The following is a 27,290-nucleotide window of genomic DNA, read 5'->3' as shown; positions in this document are numbered from 1 at the left end:
AGCTAGTACAGTTTTTAAAATGACAATTTTACCTAACTAATCTATTTATATAATGCCATCCTAATTAAATTACTAACAAATTGTCTTACTGAGTCAAAAAATAATAGCAGGGATGATTTGAAAGAGCAAAGGATCAGGAACTTCAAGGAAACCAGCGGGAAAAGATGTGAAGGAACTAAAATTCAGTAGTATCAGACCTTAAACCATATTATAAGGTGAGAGCAGTGTTGAAGTATAAAATGGATGATTTTGATTATTTTAAATTAAAATTTTCCTATGTAAATAAAACCTATGTATCCAAGAATAGAGGGAATGCAGAAAATTGGGGGAAGAAACTCTCATGTACAATCTCCCAGATAGAATGCAATTGGGTCAGAATACTGTTGTGGTATAGGAAGTGATGAGCTGGTAGATTTAGAAAAATATGGAAAGATTTGGACTTATGAAGGAACAGATGACAAGTAGAAATAAGCATAATATGGTCTTACAAATATGTGTTTGCGTGTATATGTGTATATATGTGTATATTTATGGATATCTGTCTGTGTATGTAAATATATCCACTTTTAATTGTAGCCTTCTTGGGAGGGAGGCGGGGAAGGGGAAAAATAAAGTAAAAAGTGCACAGCAGAGGACAAAAGATAACATACAAGGAAGCAAAGATGGACAACTTTAAAAATAATATGTAGTATTCATTATATAGGTTTTCTTAAAATGGAAATTTATTGCTTTATATTGAATCCTTTCTTATGTTCTACTATGTACATGGCAATGTTTTTTTTCTTTTTTATTTAACTTTAAAATAAATTTTAAAACTTTAAAAAAATCATACTTTGAAAACTTAAAGAGCTTAATTAAAGTGTTCCAACCAAAGCCTACATATTATGGCAAAATCAGTTTATAATTACAAAAAAATCAGAGTAATATCCAACCAATCATCAAAATGTCGAGAAATTTCTTGAGCTCTAGCTGCTGTTACCAGTATATGTTGACAGGGTGAAGAAATGGAGATCAGACTGAGGGAAACAGATTGAATATTAACTTTTTAAAAAGTAGTCACTGCTTTAAAATAAATTCTGTGGATAGGCTGATCTTGTTCAGAAATAACTAGTGTAATGGGAGCTTGTTTACAAGTATTTTTTCTGTGCTAACCTGTATATTTTCCTCCAGCCCAAACTCTCCTCATAGTCTACCTACTTGTTCATGTTGCTTATGTTTTGTAAAGTAAACGATTTTTTTGGAGTGGCTTTGAGTGCTTTTCTAAGTGTAATACAGGGTCTTTTAGGGCCTGTTTCAGGATTTCCATCCTTGTGTCACCTGATCAGCTAAACTTTCTATTTAATTTTTCAGAACACAGTAACAGCTAGTATTGACTGATACTTGGGCTTTTGGCTAGGCATGTTATTTAGTGGTGTAGACTTCATTATTTAATGAAGTCCGTAAGTGCAGCTTCCTCTTTTAACACTTCATAGGTAGTATTCTCCTACCTCTCAGACTAGAAAGGATTTCCTTTCTCACAAAAATATTTGAACCCTTAAATATCCACTTAAATGTAGTCCTTCTGTCTATTCACTCTGGAAATTTCTAAGCTGTTAGTATCTAGAGTAGAAAATCAGAGCTCCTTATAAAACCCCTCTTAAATGTACTTTTGTGAAAGTCAGTGATGCCCAGGTATCATTCTTCAAGAAAGTTTTCTGCAAATTCAGTTTAATTCAACGAACATTTAACTGTCTACCTTTTTGGTGCAAACATCAGACCAGGCACTATGTATATGAACACAAAAAGGAAACATACCCTCCCCTCAAAAAAACTACAGTATTCTACAAACCCCGCCCTTTGTAGTAAATCCCATTTTATCTGGTCTGATTTTTTTTTTAAACAATGAAAATATAGGATTATCCAAACCTGATCTCATTCAGAATTCCATTTTTCTTTCTTTTGCTCTTAGCTAAAAAGAAATTTGAAAAGGGATATGTTCTTAGCTCATCTCACTGTTAGTTATTTTTGTCCTATGATTTAGTGTAAATATCACTTTTTTTTTTTGCAGAGAAAACAGAAGAAAACTAAGACTTGAATAGTTTTGCCTTCTCCTTGTTGTTAGTTATAATGTTTCCATCTACAACAATGGAAGATCCTATGCCTACTTTGATTCCCTTTTTTTTTCTCTCAATATTGCTTAAACTCCCAATCCCATTTTTTTGTCCTTTGCTTCTCTAACCAGCCTTAGCTAATTATGAACTTTAGCAACCCTAACACCATGATAGGATTGTGTCACGCCTTCACCATTATCCTCTGTTAACTGGCTTTGCCTCCATTTTTCTGTACATTTAAAAATCTAAGTTGTTTATTGAGTAGTCTGTTTATATACTTCAGTCTTTTCAGACAAATCCCATTTTCTCCTCTATCTTGAGATTGTTTTCTTTTGGGCCTTCAGAATTTCATCTTTGAGCATTCCTTCTTTTACTCCTTCCTGTGCTGATTTTCCCCAAACTATTTTAGTCTATGGAACTTCACCTATCCTTCCTCTAAACTGTTTGAAATCTGCTTTTCCCACGTACTGAATGCACGTTAGATTATAATCAAATTTCCTCTCTTCTGTCATAAACCCTAAGATGGACGGGTCAGTTTCCCCTAGATTCCTATCCACCCCGGCAACCAGTTCCTCTCTATTATCAGATCCAGAACAGAATTTCCTCTTGTTAGTTCCTCTATTTTTTGAATGATGATATATTATCAATAAGGTTAGATAAAAAGTTATTAGCTGCTCCTTTTTTGACAGTGAGAAAGCTCCAGCAGATTTCTGGGATATTGAAGGCCCCAATAACTATTATATCATACTTCTGTGTCAGACCTTTGATCTGTTTCTCAAACTCCTCATCTATTTCCTCTTTTTGTCCAAGTGATCTAAAGTATACTCCAATAACAAATTCATTTCTATTTCTCCCTTTGACCTTCACCTAAATACTCTCTGTCATACTTCTCCCCTTTGGTTTCTATATTTCTTCAAATGAATATACATTCTTAATAGATAATGCTACCCCTCTCTGTTTCCCTTATTACCTCTCCCCCCCTCCCCCAATTTACATGTCCTGTTTCTTTTGAATAAGGAGTTTCCCTGTTGAAATTCATAGTCAAGTCATGGACTTTTTCTGACCCCAGTGATACCAGTGAGATCGAATATTCCCATTGCATTAAGATCTCTGGTTCCTCTTGTTTGTTGCCTAGACTTTAGGGATTTGAGGCCATTTGTTACATTGGCTCCTTTCTTGAATTTTGTTTCTTGTGAATTTCTGGGTGTCAGAGATGCTGCTATTCATTCTTATTTGTGGCTGTTCTCTGTTATCTCCCTTAGGGGATATACCTAAGCAGTCTTCTTTCTCCTTCATATTTTTTTTTTTTTTTGCTTTTTGGTGAGGCAATCGGGGTTAAGTGACTTGCCCAGAATCACACAGCTAGTAAGTGTTATGTGTCTGAGGCCAAATTTGAACTCAGGGCCTTATGACTCCAAGGCTAGAGCTCTATCCACTGTGCCACATAGCTGCCCCCTTCCCCCTTAAATTTCAAAGACACCTACCAATTACGTTCTTTTTTTTTTTTTTTTTTTTTTGGCTAGGCAGTGGGGTTAAGTGACTTGCCCAGGGTCACACAACTAGTAAGTGTTACGTGTCTGAGGCTGGATTTGAACTCAGGTCATCCTGAATTCAGGGCTGGTGCTTTATCTACTACACCACCTAACTGCCCCCACAATTACATTCTTACCAGCCCTCTGTTAGATATATTATATCTCTGGTCAGTAATTTATCAACCCTTTATTGTAAGCTGTGATAATCATCATCATCACTAGCATTTCTATAGCACCTACTATGTGCCACACACTTTGCTAAGTGTTTTACAGTATTATGTCATTTGATCTTCACAACAACCTTGGGAGGTAGATGCTATTATATTTTCCAGTTGAGGAAATACAGGCAAATAGAGGTTAAATGATTTGCCCAAGGTCACATAACTACTAAGTGTCTGAGGCTAGATTTGGAAGACTTTGGTCTTCCTAATTCCAGATTCAGCACTATCAACTCTGCCACCTAGCTGTCTGTCCTTTTAAGGTTCCATATAGAAGTATCATTTGTGCCACATGGATCACAGGAATTGGTGGTGGTATCATCTGTTTTGTGATGCTTTCAGACTTGTCTATAACAATTACTTGGAAACATGCCCCGGGAAGACAATAGATCTTTCTGTTGTTATTATTAGGTCAACAAATAGCTGCCTCAGTAGTCCTAAGCAAGAAATTCCTAATTAATACTACTATTCTCTTGATCTTCTACCTGTTACTAGATGATGCCTCATCTGATAACTTCTGTGGCTCTACTATATGATTCTTTTTTGTACGAGTTCTTCTACCTCATCAAAGCATACAGCTCCCATTTCCTCAAGAAGAACCTGAAATCAATTTTAATTGCTAATTTAACAGCTATCATTTTTCTTTCTCCTCTGCATAACATTCTTCCATTTTCTGTCAGTTTGGCAAGGGTCAAGTTATCTCTCCTTCCCTCAGACCCCTTTTTCTCCATATTAAAGTCTTCTTTTTCATTTAGGAATCTTTCGTTCTAACAACCTGTAGCGTAGAAATATGTTCTTTGAGCCCCTTCACCTCTCCTCAAGGAGGAAGATCAGCCTACACTTGGAACACAGATAACATTCATTCAGCTGTGAAGAAATATAGATATTGCACACTCTTTTCAATCACTGCACAATTTCCTCTCTTCTGTGTATGGACTGAGATTTTCAGACTTGTTCATTGAAACTACTTGTGGGCATTTTCACCTCTACCTCAAGCACCTGGCTAAACTATTTACAGATAACCCTATTCATTTTCCTTTTTTTTTTTTTGTCTCAAGAGCAATGACATAGTCACACCTACCTCCATCAACCCTTATACCAATCTCCTTCTATTTAACAATTTGATATCCCACAAGCCTCTCTATCAATTTGTTTAACCCTCTAATTATTCCACTTATCTTTTCTTTCTCATTTTGACATATCTTGCCAAATACTCATCTTTGCTTATCCTTTTTGAATGTCTCTTCTTGTTGTAGTCTCTAGACTACATAATCCTCCATAATTCACCTCAGTCATTTAATATCCTTGCTAATGGTTCTTGATCCTGCTTTTTTTTTTTTTCGGTAGATCCTACCTTTCTTACAACCTGAAAAAATAATCCGAACTAATGTCTTGGTCTGTGGATTGTTCTTCAAATTTTTCTTAATTTCTCCCAAGTATTGCAAAATTTTTCCTAACCAAATTCAATCTACTTCACTAAGTCTAAACCCCTCCAAGTTACCTATATGATTTTGTTATCCGTATTTGACACAATTTGTTACCTCTTCCCTGCTCCTTCTCCACAGTCTTCTCCCACAAAAACCAGAAGTGCACAACAGGTATTTATTGAGTGCCTAAAATAGAACTTTTGAAAATAAGAGTTAATAGAAGGAAGAAAGCAGTTCAGTTTGGTAAGCCACATTAAAAATTCATTTGATTACATCTGATAGGCTGGCTCTTACAAGTTATTCAGTAATACTGCAGTACATGACTCTTAAGATGAAGAATATTTGACCTCTAATTTTAGTTTGTTTTTTTCTTTAAGGTTTGTGGGGCAGATCTGTCACAGGGCTTTAGATCTTTCCATAACTTGCTATGATTTTACTATCTCTAGCTGTTGCCTCCTTACTGCTTTTTAGAGGAGTCATTTACAGAAATCAATAAAGAGCTAATCATTTGCTTTTTTTGTTTTTGTTTTTGTTATATGCCTGTTAAGATGAGAGTCAGTATAGTTATTTGAAAACTATCTGTCCCTGCCATTATAATTATTAATACCAATTAAAAATAAGCCTTAGGCAAAAAGGGAATGGTGAAAAAAACTTGGAAAGTGCTAAAGCTTAAATCATATGAAAACCATTGATTTAGGATATAATATAACATCAGTGCGCTGCCTTTCATCATCATGTATCATAGGAGAGCCAGAGTTTGGAATATAAGACTAAATACAATGGAATTCTTCAGTCTGCAACCACTCCATTTTTTTTGCCCTGACCAGCCAAAAGTAACTCCTACCAATTCTGGTTCCTAGCAGAAGATTAAAATTACCTAACAGGAGGAGTCGTAAGGGTTTTCTGAAGGTCAGGATAGACCAGGAGTTCCTGAATGAATGCTGGAAAGACTTAAGACCAAGAGAGAAAATAACATCTATATAAAGGAGAGTTTTAGAAGCTGAGTTCATACAGGGGATGCATATGTTAAAAATTACGACTTTTCTTTGATGATATATTTTAAGAATATTAATAAAAGGGACTATAGACTAAAAAAATTCATTTGAATTTAAAGAACATTTTAAAGCAACATGGAAGGCATTGTTCATCTAGGTCAGGCCACATGTGGCCTTGAGGCCACAGGTTCTCCTCTAGGTCCCCAAGTGTGGACCTTTGACTGAATCCAAACTTCACAGAACAAATCCTCTTAATAAAAGGATTTGTTCTGCAAAACTTGGACTCAATCAAAAGGCAGCACCCAAAGACCTAGAAGGCCACATGTAGCCTACCGGCCACATCCCTGAACTAGGCACTAGTGATATAAAGACAAAAAAGCAAAATAAAACTTGCTCTCAAAGAACATATTATCTACTAGTAAGTGCAGTATAGAAAGTGATAAATACAAAATAATTTTTGAAGGGGGAAACATAACACCTAAGATGATCAGGAAAAGCTTCTCTGACAACACTGACAATTAAACAGTTTGCATACCATACATATATATATATATATGTGTGTATTTGTATGTATATATATACACTCATATATGTGTATATGTATATGTATGTACATAAACATACATATATAAATTTATATATACTTATATGTATGTCAATCTGTAGCTATAAAGATCATATCTGTCGATATAGATCAGCCTATCTTTATCTGCAGATTGATCTATAAATAGATCTAAATATAGAAGTAGATATGTATGTGAAAGACTGGCTGCCAAAGGGATGGGGCTTTTTGGTCAAGAGGAAAATTGCATTGTTTAGATTTTTAAAATATCTTAAAATAAATTTTTGTTCTTATATATATATCAACCCTATTTTGTTTGCTCCTTGTTTGTTCCCCCAAAAAAGAATTCCTATTTAACTTTCAAAATCTTAGTAATTTGATATTCTTGACCAGCCTGATGGACTTTATAACATACTATTATTGACTTTAAAAATCACCTTCACACATGGAATGGAAAACCTAAATAATTGATAGGGTACTGAGACTTTGATATCTTGTTATTCTTTTATTTAGTAGACATTTAGTGTGATGTAGCACATAATGACCTGACTCAGAAGTCAGAAGATTGGAGTTCTCATTCCAGCTCTGCTGTTTGCTTTCCCTGGGACCTTGAATGAGTTACTTAACCTTTGAACCTCACTTTCCTCATTTGTAAAATGGGGATAAATTGAACACCACAGGTCTTCTGTGAAAATAAAATGAGGTAATATATGTGAAAATGTTTTAAAAACAGAAAAGTACTCTTTAAATATAAGAGAAAATAATGATATAATTTGGCTCAGTTGGAAGGATGCTAAACTTGGAGTCAAGAAACACCTAGAATAAAATTCTATCTCTGATACTTGCTATGTTAAGTGACTGGGCAGGTCAGAACCTCTCTCATCCTCAGTTTCCTTATCTGTAAAAACACCTACCTCCAGAAGTTGTTGAGAGGATTAAATAAGATAACATAGGTAAAAAGCATTTTGCAAACCTCAAAGGAATAGATATTATAATGATGATGATGATGAAGATGATATATTTAGTTATTTCAAGAATAAGGGTCTCCTGTTGCTGAATGTGACACTTATGAATATAAATGAAAAGAAAAAAAATATCTGAAGGAACTAACCTGTTAGAACTTGAATAAGTTGACAATTTAAACAGCATAATTAATAACAAAAATGATACATTAATATATGCAAGAAAAAACTTTTGGGCTAGTATGAGAAAAAGTCACTGTAACACCAGAAAAATAGATTTGGAGAACTGGAAATTTTATATGTATATTTATGTGTGTGTATGCACATATGTATATGTAATCATTTGTGAATCAATAGAATAATGCATAATCTAAAAAGCAATTTCATAAAATGTATGTTTAACATTTTCTCTTAAAACAGTCTTTTAAAAGCCATTGTACTTTGATTTTATGAGCATATATTCATGATAGTGAGCTGTTTTTCCCTTGTTTAAAAATTAATGTCTAAAATGAAAAAAAAAATTTTCCAAAAATGGTAGTTTCTGGGAATATGTACTTGAACAAAGAAAGACCTCTGTATATCCCTAAGTAGTCTTCCTTTTTTATTTAAAATGACTTTAATTATTGAAATATATTTTATTAGATTTTCACTTATTTTTACATAGAGAAGAAAAAATAATAAAGTTATATTCCAAATTCTTGCATGTCTCATTGAATTATATATATAAAATGGACAATGAGAACAACTAGAAATTCATTCTTTTAAAAATCTTTAGTATATACTAAAATTATTTTTTCACAGATAATAAAGCTTAGTTTTTTTTGTTATGAATGACAATTTGTAAAACCTCTAAATTTATATTGTTTAGTGATGGTGATAGTAAGATCCTACTACATGGAGGCTATACAAAGGATAGACAAATCAAGCAGTGTAACACTGTCATTTTCATACAGTCATTTGAACTGAATTCTTCAGCTGAAGGATTATTCTTATATCAGGTTGAAAGAAGTTTTTGAAAAGGAAAGAATGAATTCTTGGGGAGCAAGGCAAGAATAAACAAATGCACAGTATTTCTAATTAAAATTCAGTGAAATCAAGTAAATTGAAGAAGATGAGATTTAAATAATTGGTGGTCCTGTCTGAATCCAGTACAATAATGACTGTGTAGGGAGGGAATAAGAATTAATGAAGTGTTCACTTTATAAATATCTCACTTGAGTCTTACAATAACACTGTGAGGTAGGTGCTTTATTATCCACATTGTACAATTGAAGAAACTGAGACAGACAGAAGTGAAATGGCTTGCCCAAAGTCATACACTTGCAGGTAGATTTGAACTCAGGTCTTCTTGACTCCAGGACCAGTACTCTATTCACTGCACCACCTAGCTGCCTAGGACAATTTTATTGAAGACTTATGGCAAAGTGAAATGAAAAAAAAATTAGAGTCTATTTTTAACAGACTGAATGACTTCCCTGGTACTCAGTACTGAGTTTTTGTATTTGTTACATTAGAGAGATATGAACCTGAGATACAAATTGCTTTGAAAAGTAAAGGACAAACTTCTAAGACAGGTGACCAATATAAATAAATATTGCAAGACAAAAGAAAATGAATCAATATCTAAAGAGACAAAGAACATTGTGGATTCCCAAGAGAAGATGGAACCATAGTAGGATGTTACCAAATGTTTTAATAGAATGTTAATAATTGTAGGAGCAGAATTTATGGGCCGCGCTGCCAAAATAATGGACAAAATAGAAAAACTTAAATCTGCATTGGCAAACCTCATCAAAGAAAACAGAGAAAATAAGTGATTGGGAATGTAAATTGATTAGGAATACTTCTGTGTGTACAGAAGTAAAGGACAATCTGAAGGCAGAGAAGCAAAAAGCAATAATGTTAAAAAGAAAACATGATCTCTATTCAAACAAAATATTAATTTAGGAGAAAAAAAAGGATACATAGAAGAACCTTGAGGATTAGGTATCTCCCAGAAGAACATGATAAGAAATGAAAACTTACCAGATCTTCTGAAAACAAAAGAATAAAATAAAGTGCCAGTCAAAAGAATTCATAGATTACCTGGGAAGATTCAAGGAGGAACATGCTGTGAACTCAACTGCTACAAACTCTAAAATTTAACAGTTCCAAAGACAAATAACAAATTCTACACGTGACTAGAAGAAAAATCTTTAAATGTAAAGTAAAGGAAATTTGAATAACTCAGGATTATTCTGCACCCACCAGAAGCCACTGGAGGAAATAGAATTTGTTCTGCAGAGCAAAGGAACTTAAGATGCAACCCATGGAGACATACCTTGCAAATCCGAGCGTAATCATTAATGGAAAAAAAATAGATGTTAAATAAAAAAGGGTAGTTGAAGCATTTTGAAGCATATTTTAAGTATTAGGTAAGCCAGGCCTGACATTATTTGCTTTGCAAATACCCCAGGACCCCCTCCCCCACAACTGATAAACAAATAGAGCAACCAAGGAAGGCACAGAGATGTGAAATAAATTACACCAGGAAAAAAAGAAGAAGAAGAAGAAGAAGAAGAAGCAAAAACTAAAAGGAAAAGATACCTACGGGGTTTACAACAACTATAACAGATTAACAATCTGTTGTTAGTTTTACTTTCTAAAAATAAACAAGGAGACCAAGATCTGTCTGTGAGCATTTAGTAAGAGCTTACTAGGTGTCAATCATTATGCTAAGCACTGAGAAGACCTCCCTTGGCCTCAAGGAGTTTACCTTCTAATGGAAGAAGACAACATATAAAATGAAACTGAAAGAGGGATTGAAGGGGAAGAAGGGTACTCAGCTGGATGAATGGTAGAGGAAGTCTGCAGTGAGCCAGGAAAAGAATGCAACTTAACTGACCTGGGTACCTTCCTTAAGTAGAGGTTCTATGAGGAGCCATCCAATCAGCAAAAGAGGTCTCAGGTACAGAGAGTGCAGAGGCTGAAGTGGATGAAAGGTGAAAGTGGAAGTCAAATAGAAGTGATAGCGAAGGAACAGGCTTGAAACATGGACTAAAACCTCACAACTCCTTACCTACAGGTGAATTGTATTTTATATGTGCGCCTTTTGGGAGGGAGGCTAAACTAAAGTTTGGAGAGTCCTTAGGAGGGATGAGGAGAGGAAGAAGATAGAGGGAAAGATGTGGTGTAATCAAGTCAAAGATTAATCATGAAGGGGAAGTCAACCCATACTTTCTCGGGAAGAAAAGAACCTATATGAGAAAGGGTGAAGAGGCAAAGGGAAGGATTGAAGAAGGAAAGAAAGGGGGAAATCAATTCAGTACTGAGAGAAGGTGCCACTGATGAACATTCCCATGGAGGAAGAGATATATCCTATAGTGGGACATGGAGACCTTACAATAGGTAGAGAAACTATTCATCCTGCTTCAGGAGAAAGGGAATCAGATTCTATGGGCCACTTATACTCAGAAAAGTAGGAAAGTTTCAATTCAGAGTGGAAATTTCATGGCAAATGGGCAAATAATCATAATTATTATTATTATGAGGGAGAGGACATGAAGGGTAGTAATGAACTGCACAATCGGGACAGAAGAAAATTCCTAAGGTAGAGAAATACTTATGTCCTCTCTATCATGTACAGGAATTGGAATTTTTAAGAGGGAAGCACAACAGAAAACTGGGGCAGGACAAGAGTACAAGGCGATGATATAGAAACTTTTTAGAAAAGAGAATTCAAAATATATACCTTAGAAGCTTTAATTTTATGAGGAATATTTAGACTAAAGAAGGAATAAATATAAGAACCATGACTCAAAGAATAAAAAGTCTAGAATAATTAAAAGGGAAGAGAAATAATAGAGAAAATGAGGGAAAGATATTTTTTGGGGGAAAAAGGCTTTTTTAAGAAAAATGAAATTCTGGCTAGCATATAACCAAGTCAAAGGAGTAGAAAGAAGAAGAGAGATTTTACTTGACTATTTAATTGAGAAAAAAAGAGTGGAAGAATTAGGTAACTAGATTAAAGAAAGAAAGAAAATGGAATTAATGAATTAAACAAAACTAGGGGAAAGAATGAAAAATGGGAAGGTAGTGCTTCAGGATTCAGGGAAGAGAGCCAATGGGAATAAAGTTGTCTTAAATTAGATTAAGCTAAAATAAATGGAGACAAATTATTGTCCTTACAGAAGTAGAGGCAGGAAATTTTAATTTTGGGGGACAAAATATCAGAGGAAAATGGAGCAAAATACACACCTCATAACTTTAAATGTCCAATAAAGCATAAAAATGACATATTGAATAGCAAAACAAAACCCCAGAATCTGTTGCTTGTAAGGAACACATTAAAAAAAACCAGACATACACAGAATAAAATTGAGTAGATGGGAAAAAAAATTTTTTTATACACACACACACACATTGCAAAACAGGTGAGTCTGAAAAAGCAGGAGTTACAATCATTCTATAGGACAAAGCAAAAACAGAGATTCACAACATAAAAAAGATAACTAAGGGAATTATATCATGCTAAGTGGAACCATAGACAACAAATCAATATCACTATTAAACATAAATATTTCAAATGCCCTTGCACCTAAATTCATAAAAGAAAGATTAACTGTTTTACAAGAAGATAGAGAAACAGCGGTGCAAATAGTGGTAGAAAAATTTAATGTCCCTCTATGAGTTTTGGAAAAACCTAACAAAAAGTTCAACAAAAGGAAAAAAATGTAGAATTGAACAAATATGAACATATACACACATGTATATGTTCATATTTGTGTGATATGTGTATATGCACACATATGTATGTACATACACATATATTTCTTAGCACCATATGCAACTTTTACAAAAATTGTCTGTATTAAGACATAGAAATATTGTAAGTAAATTTTAAATTTTAATTTAATTTTAATTTCAAAGTAAAAATAAAAAGACAGAAATAATAAATATATCCTTTATAAGCCATAAAGTAATAAAAATAGCAATCAGTTTAGGAAACACAAAGAACACAGAACCAAGTGGATACTTAACAATGTAATCTTCAAATCATAGAAACAGTTTATAATTATATGAAAGAAATTTCTGGTTGTTTTAAAAGACTAATAAAATTGATAAGCATTTAGCTGATGGCGACTAAAAAGAAGGCAGAATTGATTTTGTTTTCATTTGGTTTATTTTTTACGTGAGTAAGCCTTCTTTCCACAACTATATAATAAGCTTCTTGAGGAACTAAGTCCAGCTGCCACCCTCACCTCCTCACTCCTGGACTATTTCAATAGCCTGCTGGTGGTTAGTCTGCCTGCCATAAACCTCTTTTCACGACAGTCCACCCTCTACTCAGCTACCAATGTGACTTTCCTAAAGACCAGATCCAGCCATGTCACCCCTTCTCCCCTTCCTTCCCCCCCACATTCAATAAATTCATTTGGATCCCTATCACTTCCAGGATCAAATACAAAATCTCTGGTGTTCAAAGTCCTTAACAAATTGGCCTCTATCCCAACTTTTCAGTGGTCTTAGGCCTTGTTCCCTGCCATATACTCTTTGATCTATGACACTGGCATCCTTGCTTTTCCTTCAACAAGATATTCTATCACTTGGGGCAGCTAGGTGGCAGAGTGGATAGAGCACCAGCCCTGAGTCTGGAGGACCTGAGTTCAAATGCGGTCTCAGACACATAACACTCACTAGCTGTATGACTCTGGGCAAGTCACTTAACCCCAATTGCCTCACAAAAAAAAAAAAGATAATATTCTGTCACTTGACTCCAGGTATTTTCCCTGGCTATCTCCCATGCCTAGAATGCTCTCCCTCTTCATCTCTGATTCCTGGCTTTCTTGGCTTCCTTCAGGTCCCAGCTAAAATCTCATCTACATGAAACATTTCCCAGATACCCTTTGATAGCACTACCTTTCCTTTATTGTTTATTTCCTACTTATACATACAGATACATACATAGCTTTTTTTTTTTTTGGTACATAATTGTTTGCATATTGTCTCCCCATTGGTTTGTGAATTCCTCAAATCCATAAGCTGTCTTTTGCTTTTCTTTGTGTTTCCAACATTTTGCACAGTGCCTGGCACTTAGTAGACATTCAATAAATGTTTATTGACTAACTAAAGATTACATTCTTTTAACTTCTTATGATTAGTGAATTTTTAAAATTGCATTTTATGGTCTATGAATACCTCATTGCATTTTAACCTGTAATCTCGATTTATTTGATTGTCCCAGGTTAGACCCAGACCAAATAAAATTATATGGTGAGTATGAGTAGGCTGCAGCATATTACCCATAAAGAATTGTGCAGAAGTGGCACAAAGGATGACATCAAAAAGATGTATGAAAAGGAGGTAGGGTAATTAAGTAGTGAAAGCAAGAATCACTGATAGCCTTGGAGTCTACAGTATATTAAGATAGATAAGGAGATAATTCTTCCTTACAACATGACTGATGTGAAAATATGTTTATGTCTATCAAAAATGTGCTGGTATTATGCTTTGGGACATGATCGCGTAAGCAAGGTTGATATTTTCTCCTGTAGTTCCAAGAGCTCTACTCTTTTAGAAGCATAGCTATAGGGCTAATGTACTTGGTAATTCAGAGGAGAAAAATAATATTATCTTTTAGCAGTTGATCTTTAAAATCAATTCAAGAATTTGTATTGTTGTTTGTTGAATGCTGTTTGTGGAATTTGTAAATTTTAAGAGACATTTCATAGGGGAATTTTGGTACAGAAAACCCAATTAGTTTATTTTAAAATACTGCCTGATGGAGGATACTCTGATTTCTCACTTCACAAAACATAAGAAATTTCCTGGTAGTCTAAAATACCCATCCTGTAACAGGAGGAAAAAAAAAAGTAGGTTGATTAAATGCAGACATTTAAAATTCCTTAATTTGAGACTGAATATATTTTTCAAAGTTAATGAATTTTCCTTTGTATTGTTTGGGCAGGAGAAAGCACTTCATGGATTTCGAGTGAGTGACTACTTTGAATACATGGAAAACTTGGAACAGAACTATAGGCCCATGCTACTGCAAGACATGAAGAGCATTCGAGTGCAAAGCACGTAGCTCCGGAGAACTAGCATTTCAATTTCATGTTTTAGTTGTTCTTAAAAGGCTACTGATTGTTTTATATTGGTATCCATAAAAATTCATGCTTTGTGAATGCGCATATTGTAAAATCAATAATGAGGGTTTTGTGAATAGAATAGTATTTTCAGGAAGGCATTATCTCAATTGGTGACCTGAAATGAATTCATTTTTCTAGGCTGGTTTACAATTGCCAGTAGATTGCATTAGAGCCAGCCCTAGGTTACTTGTGGTCTTTATTTGTGTTTTCTGCAAGTGCATCCTAAACTATACCACCATATTCCAATCTGGTCTTTGCCATCTGACTGAAATAATTCTAGTGAGTTTGGTAATAAAAAGCAATATTGAAAATAATCGTCTTGCAAACCTGTATGTGTCCATAGAGATAAGACAATTGTTTTCTGTATTCATGGTTCTCAATGTAGAAGAATCTGATCTCTACTCTACATGTGGAGAAATAGAGGGCAGGGGTTCACTATTGTGTCATTGCCTAATTATTTTCTAAAAGTTGGTAGATAATACCTAGATCCATGAATAAATTTTCATATGAAAATCTCTACCTTTCTTACTTCAAAGTTAAATTGGTTGTTCCATCCTGATGAATATTCTACTATTGTTCTTTGACGTTTTCTTTAGTGATTGATCTGATTTGGATTGCATTTGAAGCAGGAAATTAAAGCATTGATTGCTGAATTAATTTAAGTGAACACATCATTTTTTCTTTTATTTGAATGGAAGTCTGTCCTTAAGGAAAATTTGTCTAAACAAGTATGTCTCAAAGCTTGTTCCAGTTTATTTTCATGTAATGTAATTGTCATTGTGTTTCTTATTTATGAAGTCTTTAGAGTATAAAATGAAAGTGCACATTAAATAACCATTATTTTCAATAGGACCTTCTATTTTAAATAAAAATTGTCCAATAGTAACATCTTGTTTTCAAGTTTAACTTGAACAGTTTTGCTCTTCTATCCAACCTCCTCCTTTTTAATCATTTGACCAAAAAATGGTTTACAACAAACCCTTTTTCTTTTCTGTACAAGATAGAACTGGCATGAGGCATGACGACTTATATAATATTTAGTTCTGTGTGATTTTAAACTATTAGAACATCAGACTACCAAAATCAGGTTTTATGTTGTAAATGGCAATATGACCATATCAGGAATGTTCTTCTCACAAGGTAGTGATAAAGTCTATCAAAGAAAATAGTCAAGTTAACTTGACATACTGTACATTTTATCCATGGCTTATGTGAATTTAGCTAGAGTCCTCTGGATGACCTAAAACACACAGCTTTGTCTACTTTCAAACTTAATTTTCAAAACCTATTCCACAGAACCTGTAATATAAGTTTATGGTTCCCTTTCTTCCCATTCTATTCCTGAATTATTGTTGTTGGTCCTAAGAAACTTGCAGCACTTTATTTCTTTTTAAAAGCAGCTCCACAGTAATTGGAAATATGAAATGGAAAAGAAGAAATAATAAATTAATTTTAGAATGTTCATTGCTGCTTTTGATTGGAAACTGAGGTAGGATATAATACACAAAAATTGCACTTCTAGAAAACTGACTTCAGCTAGAGCCAGGAGGCTAACTTTAATTTTCATTGGAGAAGTAAGTAATGCTGAGTGAATAACTACCTAGTGATTTGGCTAGTGGAAGGCAATTAAAAAGTATTCTATCTAGCCCATGTGGCAGCTGAATTTACTTTGCATGAGTTATTTAATGTCATCAATGTAGTTTGGAGAAAAAAAAGAATTTGACCCACCTTTTGATGTTCTTTTTCTTTTCCTTTTGATTATTTAGAGTTTATAAGCCCCTAAGAGAGCAGTGGATAAAGAGTTGGTCCTGAGGTCAGGAGGACCTAAGTTCAAATATGCCCTCTGAGATTTACTAGCTGTGTTATCCTAGGCAAGTCACTTAACCCTGTTTACCTCAGTTTCTTCTTCTGCAAAATGAGCTAGAGAAATGAAATGGCAAACCACTCCAGCAAACTTTGCCAAGAAAACCCCAAATGGGGTCACAAAGAGTCAGACGTGACTGAAATGATTGAACAGCAACAATCCCCTAAAGGCAAGGCCAATTTGTATTTCTTTTTTCTTTCTTTTTTTTTGATATAGAGTACTTGATACACTATTTATGATTCAATTATAATAAACCATATATTATGACAAAGCATGTAATCATTGGTGAAGTTTTTAACAATCACATTTATAATTTTGGATTATTACTCTCACACACTTCATGTTGGTAGTTATTTAGGTATTAAATCAGTCAGAGAAATTTACCATGGGTACCTAATGGGATATCTTCTATGTACACTTAAGATAGTGGCTAAGCATGGAGTGTTTCAGATGGTGGTTTTATAGTTGAAAGAAAATCTACTTTCAGTAGGTCTTCCCATCCAATCCTCATCCCTACCAATCTATCCACATGATTGTTTAGCTAATTAGACCAATTAGAAAGGATGATACTATGCTACATGGCAATATATTACCCATACCTGGGGAATCAGCATAGAATCAGCAATATGGTTGTATATTTTAAAGACAGTTATGTTACTAGTTTATACATACACATTAAATACAGTATAGTCTTCTTCATACACATAAGAGTATTCTGACTCTATGTGCTAGATCTTTGGTTTTTATGTGGGAGAACCAATCACTAAGAAAATCACATAAAAGATCAGAACAAATACATGTATTCAAAAATAAAGGAGGTGAAGAGGGTTCATGTGACCAACAAAATAAAAGATTAAATATTTTCTTCAAGTCCCATTAACTCAAGAAAAAAACAAAAAAGAGACTATTAACTAGATGTTAAGCAATCATAACTAGAACCATGAAACAAGAAAGCCCAACAATTTTTTCCTAGGCATTTTCACTTAGACATCAAATACATTATCTTCTACCCCAAAATAACTTCCAATGTTTCTATTGATGATACTATCCATGATTTTCTTAATTACTTAGGCTCGAAACTTTGAAATCATGTTTAATGTCTCCTCCCTTATTCCTGATATTCAGTCAGTTACCAAGCACTGTCTAACTGTTATTTTATGACACCTCTCCTATATGTAACTTTCTGTTTCATTACCATTGTTTTAATCCAGGCCATCCCATGTCCCATATGGATCACTATTGTTGTCATCTTTACTTTGCTGGTCTACTTTACTCCTCCTTCCAATCTGCCGTACACAATTGACCCTTCTAATTCCTGGTTTTCCTCATGTCAGTCCCCCTTTTCACCAAACTTTTTAGCCTAGTGTTTCAGACCCATCACAATGCGCCCTCAGCTTACCTTTTTAACTTACAAAAAGAAATTAAATTTTAGCTCTGATTTAAATCTTATTATTCCCCTAGAATCATGGGACCTAGAGCTATACAAATTACTTCCTTGAATGACTTGGGGCAAATAATATAAACTTGCTGGGCTTCAGTTTCCTTGTGTACAGAATGAAGGGTTGGATCATATATACTCTCTGAGATGTCTTCCAGTTCTAAATTCTAAGAAATCTATGACTTAATTATAAGTCATCAAATGGACATTCCAACATTCTTGTGTTTTACCCTTTACCTGGAATGACCTCCTTGTTTCATCCCTGCCTTTGAAATCCTACCCCTGTTCAAGATTCAGTTCAAGTCTCCCCAATCCACAGTGATTTCCCCTTCATGAGAATTTATAGCACTTATCATCTAAATGATTTGTTTGTGCTTAATTATAATATGATTTGTGCTTAATCAATGTATGATTATTTTATATTAACTCATAATTTTAACTTTTAATTCATATATTGCTAGATTATAAGCTCCTTGAGAACATAGAACATATTTTTATGGGGTTGTTTTTGTTTTTTGTTTTTATTTCCTACAATATAAAGAACTGAGTGCTATGCACAAAATAGTAATTTATAATTATTTGTTGAATGAAATGCTAAAGGTCTAGACTCATAAAGTATAAATAAACTGAACAGATTATGAGTACATTTACAATGTCTATCTCCTTCCCATCTCAAGTCTTCAATCAGCTCAGAACACTTTATCACTAGAGTGTGGCAAAATCAAGATGTGAAAGCTAATTTTCTCTTTGATATAGCCAGAATTAGTGATTAGGTTCCCTGATCAGCCCAAAGCCTACTTAATTCATTATGTAAATGAAATAACCTACTTTTGCAACAATATTGTTTTCTATTATTTTGAATTGCAAATGTATAGTATTTCAGCTATATAATTGGTCAGTTAGGCATCTGGGGACTAGCTTTGCTGCTTAATCACCATTTTATAATATTATTTCTATAGAGTAATTTATTCTGACTTCCAAATGACTGGCACACAAATAAATTTTGGTTCTCCTACCAAAATCATAAAACTTGTGCTTGAGTCCCCACTATAACATTTTCAAAGTGACCTTGAAAAAGTCATATTAGCTCTCAATTTCAAATTCTTCATCAGTAAAATGAGGATATTAGTCATACTACTTTATATATACTAGTATTTGGTTGTGAGAAAAGTGTTTTGTAAAACTTTAAGTGTTTATTTGTGTTTGTAAAACATTCTGATTTGCTTGGTGCTGTGGGAAACATTACAAATGTGTTTAACTTACAAATAGCTTTTACTGAAAAAAAAATTTATATAGTCTTTATTCGCTGAAGCTGGTCTCTGGACCTGTGTTCCCTTACTCTTCCCCTCTGGAGAGAGACTAAGGCCAGTGGCAGCTGTTGCTGTTCCTGCCAATGCTGTTGTTGTTGTTTGTCCTTCATTCTCGAAGAGGACCATAACAGCAGGGAGGTGATGCCGTGACATCCAAGTGAATTGAATTTAAGTGAGGAAAGGCTGTGCAAAGTCACTAGGCTCACTTTCTCCTCCGGAGTCATCTGGGTCCAGTGGCAAGATATAGATGAGGACAACTGAAGATGACTCTGGATGCAGTGGGAGGCCTTGGCCTTGGCCTTTAACAGCTCTCAGTTTGACTGAGGCAACTCCCATTCGGTGATTAAGGCTAGGTAAGAAATGAGGCAGAGAATGGCCTCTTGTACCTAGTCCAAAAAAAAAAAAAATCAATCTTGGAGGGAAAGACCCTTGGGGTTTGTGGCTAAATCACAAACAGTTACTATTTACATTCATTCTCAGTCAATCAGGGCCCAAACAATGACCAAGTCAGTTTGGCCTGGGACCTTTTGTTGGCCAATCAGTGAGAGCCACAGTGATTTGATTTTAAGGCATGGTCCTTCAGAAAGAAAAATCTAGCTTGTAATGATACTGTATGTGAGCAGAGGGAGAGGAAGAGAGGGGAAGGGAGGGCAGGGGACAGGGAAGGAAGGAAGGAAGAAAGGAAGGAAAGAAGGAAGAGAGGAAGGAAGGAAAAAAAGAAGGAAAGAAGGAAGGAAGGGTGTAGGGTGTGTTGCCAGTTGCCACAGTTGCAGCTGGGTCCCCTTTGGGGCAGCTGCTGCTACTACTACTACTTACAGAGGTTGTTGTTTGTCCTTCCTGCTTGAAGAGGACCATGACATCAGGGGGGTGATGCCATGACGTGCAAGTGAATTTCTGAAGATGAATGCATTGCTGAGTTAGCAGCTGAGTTAGACTGAATTGGGGAAGAAAGCAGCTTTTTGGCTTCACTCTTTTCCTCACAAAGCAAAGGAGCTAAAGCAGGAAAAGTCCATTTCTGATGCAGGTTAGTTTTTAACACAATGAGAATAAATCTCAGAGAACAGAAGAAATTTAACCTTGTGTTCACCACTTCTTTTTTTTTTTTTGTCTGAATAACGGGACTTATACTCTAATAGATTTGGAATCTCATTGAAGTGGATAACTCTTTCTAACAACACAGTTCATGTCCTCTCTATGTAAGACTCCCATTTCCTCCCATAAATCAAAAACAGAAAGTCCACCCAATGTTCTGGGGGGGCTTTTTTTGTTTTCTTTGACATTTTGTGGATATTAGTGTGGATAATGTATCTTATCAGTAATTTTCCATTAAACAATTAGAATAAAACACATTTATAGCAATGCTTCCTGTCCCTATGGCAAAAGTATTAGTTTTTTTAGATATTTTTATTGTTTAGATTATATCAATACATAGGTAAGTATTTAGATAAGTATTTTTGGATTATTTTGTATTATCCATTAATAAAGGAAAAATTATATTGAAATAAAAATACTTCATTTGTGATTTAAAATATTACAAGCACAATCTTTTTTTTTGTTTGTTTGTTTGTTTTGTTGTTAAGTAAGGCAATCGGGGTTAAGTGACTTGCCCAAGGTCACACAACTAGTACATGTCAAGTGTTTGATCTGAGGCCGGATTTGAACTCAGGTCCTCCTGACTTCAGGGTCAGTGCTCTATCCACTGCACCACCTAACTGCCCCAAACACAATCTTTTTTGTGAAATATACTCATTTGTAACAATTACGATTTCTACAAAGTAAGAGCAAAATTATCACTTTAAGTTAGTGACAACATATTTACTTACCTGATGAGTTAAAGTAGGGTCAAAGGATTTAGACTAACATAAAACTTGAATTTTTAGCTCCAGCAATATCTTAGCCTTTAAAATCAGTTAACTCCTTTGGCTCAATTCCCAACATGTTTTCTACTACTGGCAACTGGCCACCATGCAAGTCTTCGCACCATGGAATTAATTGGAGTGTCATGTTTGCTAATAGAGTGTAGTTGAGATACATTGGAGGAGGCACTTATTAAAATGTTAGCTGTTAAAATTTGATCATCTGATCTACTATTTAAACATTGATCAACTATCATCAGAAAATGTGTCAGTCCTCCTTTATTCCTTATCCTATTCAAATTTAAGTTATTCCTAAAAACCAAAGTTTAATTCCTTTGTTGAATCCCTCAAATATCTTCCTTTCATTTTGCTTTATCAAATATAATTAGGACAAAAATAAATTTTATAGCCATATGAATGAAGGCAAAGTACTTCCAAAGCACTAATCACCGTAGCCTCAGTTTCCTTTTGTGCAGTGATTTCACCAAATGGTTTCTTTATACACTATCATGACATGCTGATCCTTCTTAGAAGAATGAGATTCAAGATAAAGTGGAGGAAGTGATAATTATGAAAATAGAACATGTGTTTAAATACTTGGTTTAATAATTCATTCCCGGTAGTTCATAAAAGAAGAACTTAAAAGAAAAAAAAATTATCATACACTTTCTCTTATGGAAGCAGTTCTCTCATTTGGTTCTTTTGCAACCTCCATAAGGTAAGAAGGCTAGTCTTATTGCTCAGTCTACACTACCAGCTGTCTGGTCTGCCATGCCAAAGATTCTGGACCCTCCCTTCCTAATAATTGTACAAATGCTGTTTCTTATGCCCCAGTGCCCACTCCCTTGTTTCCATCCTCGACCCCAACCCAGCTACTCCAATGTTCTACTCCATAGCTATCCAAACTTCCAGTGTTCTCTAGAATTTTCCATATTTAAGAAACTTACTTTCATCTTAAAATTTTACTTTTCTGACTCCTTCCATCTTAAAAGCTCTGCAACCTGGCTCCCTCTTGATGATTTAGCTTACCTCATTACCCTTTCCAGTACTGGCTGTATTTTCACTAAAACACCTAACTAATGTGGTAAAGAAGTTTTAATACTCCTTGCTCCCCCTTACTACTTGCAGATTTTCACCACCTTCACTCAATAACCACTCCTAGAAGGTTTATTCAATTTATATTTATCACCTAATTAAGATTCTTGTAGTTGTTATCTCCTGATCTCCACGATGCTTTCCTTCCTTTCTCAATGATTTCAGTGCCTGGCTCACAATTTTTATCTCCCTTCCATGCTAGGAGACTTCAACATACGTATTGATACTCCCTCAAATACCCCAACTTCCCAATTCCTGAGTTTACTAATTTCCCATTTCTCTACCACTTCTTCACTCCATCTCACCTACATATAGAGATGGACATATCATTGATCTTGCCATCATCCACTAGTATTCTACTGACATCTTAAAGAACAGTGAAATTCTTTTATCTGATCATAATTTGCAATCATTCCACCTTTCCCTCTGCCTGACCTTTTTCTTTATCCTCATTGTGACCTCCAAATCTCTGCATCACTCAGTTTTTTCCCTGCACTGAATATACTCTTCTCGCTTCCCTATCTTGACCACTTGACTATTTCTCTTTTCTTGGCTACAGTCCCTTTACTTTCCTGCCCATATTTCTCTTTTTTTTCTCCTTCACTAGCCTTTTAAAGTTTTCCTGCTACCCAAGACGGGCATCTCATGAAGCTCTGTATGTGACTCTCTTCTCAACTTTCTCTCTCTACCATTGCCTTTAGCAAGTTCATTCACTCCCATGAATACAAGTAGCTCTTATGTGGATGTCTTCTAAATCAATATTACGGATTCTGATTTCTCCCTATGAGTTCAAATATGCATTTCTAATTGCTTAGGCATACCCAGAGTCCACTCTGGATTTAACATGTCCAAATATAAACTTCTTGTCTTTCCCTCAAAATCTGTCTCTTCTATTTTTATTCTGTTTTTGTTAATAGTGCTATCATAGTCCATGCCTTAAATTGTGAACTCCTTGAGGGCAGGAACCATCTTTTGCCTCTTTTTGTATCCCCATTACTTAACCCAGTACCTGACACATAGTAGATAATTAATAAATGCTTATTGATTGGTTCCCAGTCACCTCAACTTAAAACAGTGAAATCTATTCCTCTTCCCTCTTCACCCCTCATATCTATTCAAATGTCAATTCATCCCACTTCTGAAAAATCTTATCTATGCATTTACTCTTTTCCATTCCAATTGCTACTACTCTAGTTTAGGTCCTCATCACCTGAACTTGAGTTAGTCTTCAAAGTGGTTTTTCTGCCTCTGGATTCTCCCCTCTTCAATCCATCTACCCACGCAATTTCCCTAATGATCAGGTCTAGTTATGCACCTTATTCTCCAAATCATCCAGTTGTTACTAATTGCTTGTCAAATACAGTTAAAAACTTCTTATCCTGGCATTCACAGAATTACAGAATCTCAGAATTGTAATGTTATCTCAGCAGCCATATGGTCCAACCTGTGCTGACAAGGAACCTTTACTAAGTCACGTGTTCATCCTCCAGTTGCTGCTTCAAGGCCCCCAGAGGGGAAACCTATTTCCTCTTAAAGCAGCCCATTCATTTTGGGACAGCTTTTATTGTTAAGGATTGTGGTGGTTTTTTTTTTAAACTGACATCAAGCCTAAATTTGCTTCTTTGCAATTCCTACCCATTTCTCCTGGTTTTACTTGCTAGAGACAAACAAAACAAGTCTGATCCCTTGTCTGCCTCACAACTCTTCATATACTTGAGAATAACTGTTATACCTGTCTCTCTAATCAGGCTTACCTTTTCCAAATTGAATAAGTTCCTAGACCCTAGGTTAAGAATCCAGTCACTGAATCATAACATCTCAACTGAGCTTTAAATCTAAGGAAAAATCTAAGGAAAATATAAGATAGAAGCAAGGAAAAAATGCATTACAGGAATGGGGGACTACACATGCAAAGGTGTATGCATGAAAAAAAGAAGACTGAGTTTGGGATACAACAAGTAAACCAGCTTGACTGGATTATAAAGCTGAATTTTTGTTTTGTTTTTGTTTATCCTAGAAACAATAATGTTTAATCCAAAGGAAAGACTTACAGGAAAATTTTAAGAGTCAGCGGTAGACTGGTTAGAAGACATATTTTTGGTTGGAGAGGCCTTTTCTGGTGCATTTCAAATCCCATATCATGGGAGGCCACCTACCCCATCTGCTCCTAAGACTAGCCTTGGGTGCATGTATATCACCAAGACAGATGAACACTATGGCAAAAAAAAGGTGCCCCTGAACTCCTCCACTCCAGAAATGTTGCAGTGAAACAGTTCAAAGCTATTTTTAAACCAAGTACATGCTCAGACCAAATCAATACTTGATGGCCATCCAACATTCTATAAAAGAGGGAAGGCAAAGACCCTTGCCCTCCAAGAGCCTGCCACTAGAGTCAATGCAGACACACTGATGCATATTGCAATAGGTAAAACTTAGAATGATATAAAACCTGTTTCATTATAGCTGAGACTTCATTACCTAGCTTCATTTTATTCTACTTCTCTGTAATTTGAACTATTAAGAAAAAGGGACTAGCAGTGGGGCAGGTCAGGGGAGAGGGAGATTCATCAAGGAAACTGTTTCATGGGGTAAGGGATGAGAAACAGTTGCCAGAGCCCTGCAAGGCAAGATTTGGAACCATTACAGGGATTTTGGCAGGAATTTAAAGGCTATCAAATGCCCAGGCCGGACAGAAAGGTCATTTATCTAGGTCATTCACAATTATTTTATTCTCTTGGAAGTATGATTAGCATGATCAGTTTAGAAACCAGACCCTGTATATTCTCTGAGCCGTTTTGAAGAATGTTTAGCTGAAACTGCCACTAATTAACAGAGAGCATAAGTCGGAACTTAAAACGTATACATACTAAAAGAACAGAATACTCCAGTGAATACTTGACTTCAGGATAATAAGGCACTTCAGCTAAAAAAAGAATTCCACAGCATGAGCTGGCTGTTTGGCTTCAGTTCTTCTCTCACAGAAACCCTCAGGAACGTTTGAAGCATTAATAGCTTTTGCTTTGACTGAGTGGGATGCAGGCAAGTGAGAACTACCAGAGGAGCAGCATAATGAAGATGCTTTTTGCTTTCTGGAATGAGGATACAAAGATTAGTACAGGCAGAGTAAGGGAAAAGAGATGAGGCGGAGTCAGTTTCTTGGGCTAAATAGAATAGTTTGGTGTAACTAGAAATGAGCAGAGATTGATTTTCACATGTGACTTATGGAAATCACTCATCACATTGTAGTCATGTTTTATTTGTCTTCCTTTTTAATTGACTGGCTTTGATGAGTAGACAGTTGTGCTATCCCTTGTGTCTGAAAGTCAAGGAATCAAGAATCACAGAATGTTAGAACTGTAAGCATGGGTGTACTGATAAATGTTTTAAGTTTGATCTGGATTAGTAATATTTTTTCCATCACTTTCTTAAGGCTACACAATCAGCAAGACAATAAACTGAGCCTGATTTGTAGAATTTTCTGAATTTTTGAGATGTAAATGCTCACAGTTGGAACTGCCCCCAATACACACCTGGGTGTAAGAGAACTTATAGGTGGTCCAATCAAAGTTCTTCATCTTACAGGTAAAGAGCTCAGGTCCCTGAAAGGCAAAGTGATTTTGCCCAAAGACACACACAGTAAATATCAGAGCCTACAGTTAAGCTTAGTATATAGCACTCTTCTCTCTACATTATGTCAAGTCACGTGCCTTCTTTTCTTTTCTATACTTCATGATTTATAACAAAAGTTTAGAAAGAGCAGTAGAACATTTGAGTCATTGGCAATGTACTCTCTTCTTGTTAAACAGGGAAAGAACTGTCTTGATGACAGACCAAAATAAATAAATAAATTCTATATCAATCACATCATGTCCTCACCCCTCCAAAAAAAAAAATCCAAACACCAAGAATAGATTGCAGAAATACAATTTTGAAAAAGATTTCCCCCCATGAATAATCTCTCCTCTGCTTTTCTCTTTTGAAATAAGAATATTTAAGCTACCCTTAATAAAATGTGGAATGCTGAGAACTCATTGAAAGCAATTATTTATCTACTAAAACTTTGATATGGTAACCTAAGAAGATAAAGTAACCTGTGTATGATAACAGAATATCATAAACAATTTCCCAAAGGGGTTAGGGGAAAGGAGAGGGAAATCTGGCCCAAGATGATCTTACAAGTGACTTTTGTCAAATACAGGGTATCTCAAAAGTCCAAGTGCAATTTTATACTTAAAACTTTAAAAAAAATTTAAAGTTATTTAAAACTGCATTGAAACTTTTGGGACATTCTGTATTTAGAGAACAATTTACCCCTATATTACATAAATTGTTTCCCAAGGTAAAGATAAAAAGCCATTATAACAAATTGCCTCTGTGAGACAAATATAATCACAAAATCAGGCTAACCTGTGGACTGTTTTTTAAATGCATGATTATATTCTTCCTAAAAATGACTTTGGATGGGCCTAGGATCTGGTCAATAAATATAGAAACTCAGATATGTCCTATGAAAAACAAAATGATGTTATCATTTATCACAGAAAAACAGAGAACGACATTTAAGAATTTTGGTAAGATAAGATATACCTGATGTAAGTGGTGTAATAGGAACATAAACTAAGTAAGCAAAAAAATGACACTTTTTTTTCCTGAAGTTTTATCATTGGACTTTATCATTTTGTTCTTTATGGAAAATTCTTTTCTCCCTTATTTTAAAATGTAATTGCTGTTGTTATTAAAATTATCTGTTTCATAAGTAGCTAAAATTCAAATTTCGTAAAGTGGAAGTTTGCCATGTGTCTAGGACTGGCTTA

General features: G+C 34.9%; 1 protein-coding gene across 1 annotated transcript in view; it reads left to right on the top strand.

Moving 5' to 3' along the window:
- Positions 1 to 16,795, top strand: part of TBC1D32 (TBC1 domain family member 32) — a 232,465-nt gene extending 215,670 nt beyond the window's left edge. The window contains exon 34 of the mRNA XM_027848616.1: positions 14,733 to 16,795. Within this exon, the coding sequence (XP_027704417.1) occupies positions 14,733 to 14,852 (120 nt within the window). The 3' untranslated portion in view covers positions 14,853 to 16,795. The remainder of the gene's footprint in view (positions 1 to 14,732) is intronic.
- The last annotated feature ends 10,495 nt before the right edge of the window (positions 16,796 to 27,290 follow it).

Source organism: Vombatus ursinus, unplaced genomic scaffold, assembly GCF_900497805.2.
Source record: "Vombatus ursinus unplaced genomic scaffold, bare-nosed wombat genome assembly UNPS02006779.1, whole genome shotgun sequence".
Lineage (NCBI taxonomy): Eukaryota > Metazoa > Chordata > Mammalia > Diprotodontia > Vombatidae > Vombatus > Vombatus ursinus.
This window is presented reverse-complemented; position numbering and strand designations above follow the sequence as displayed.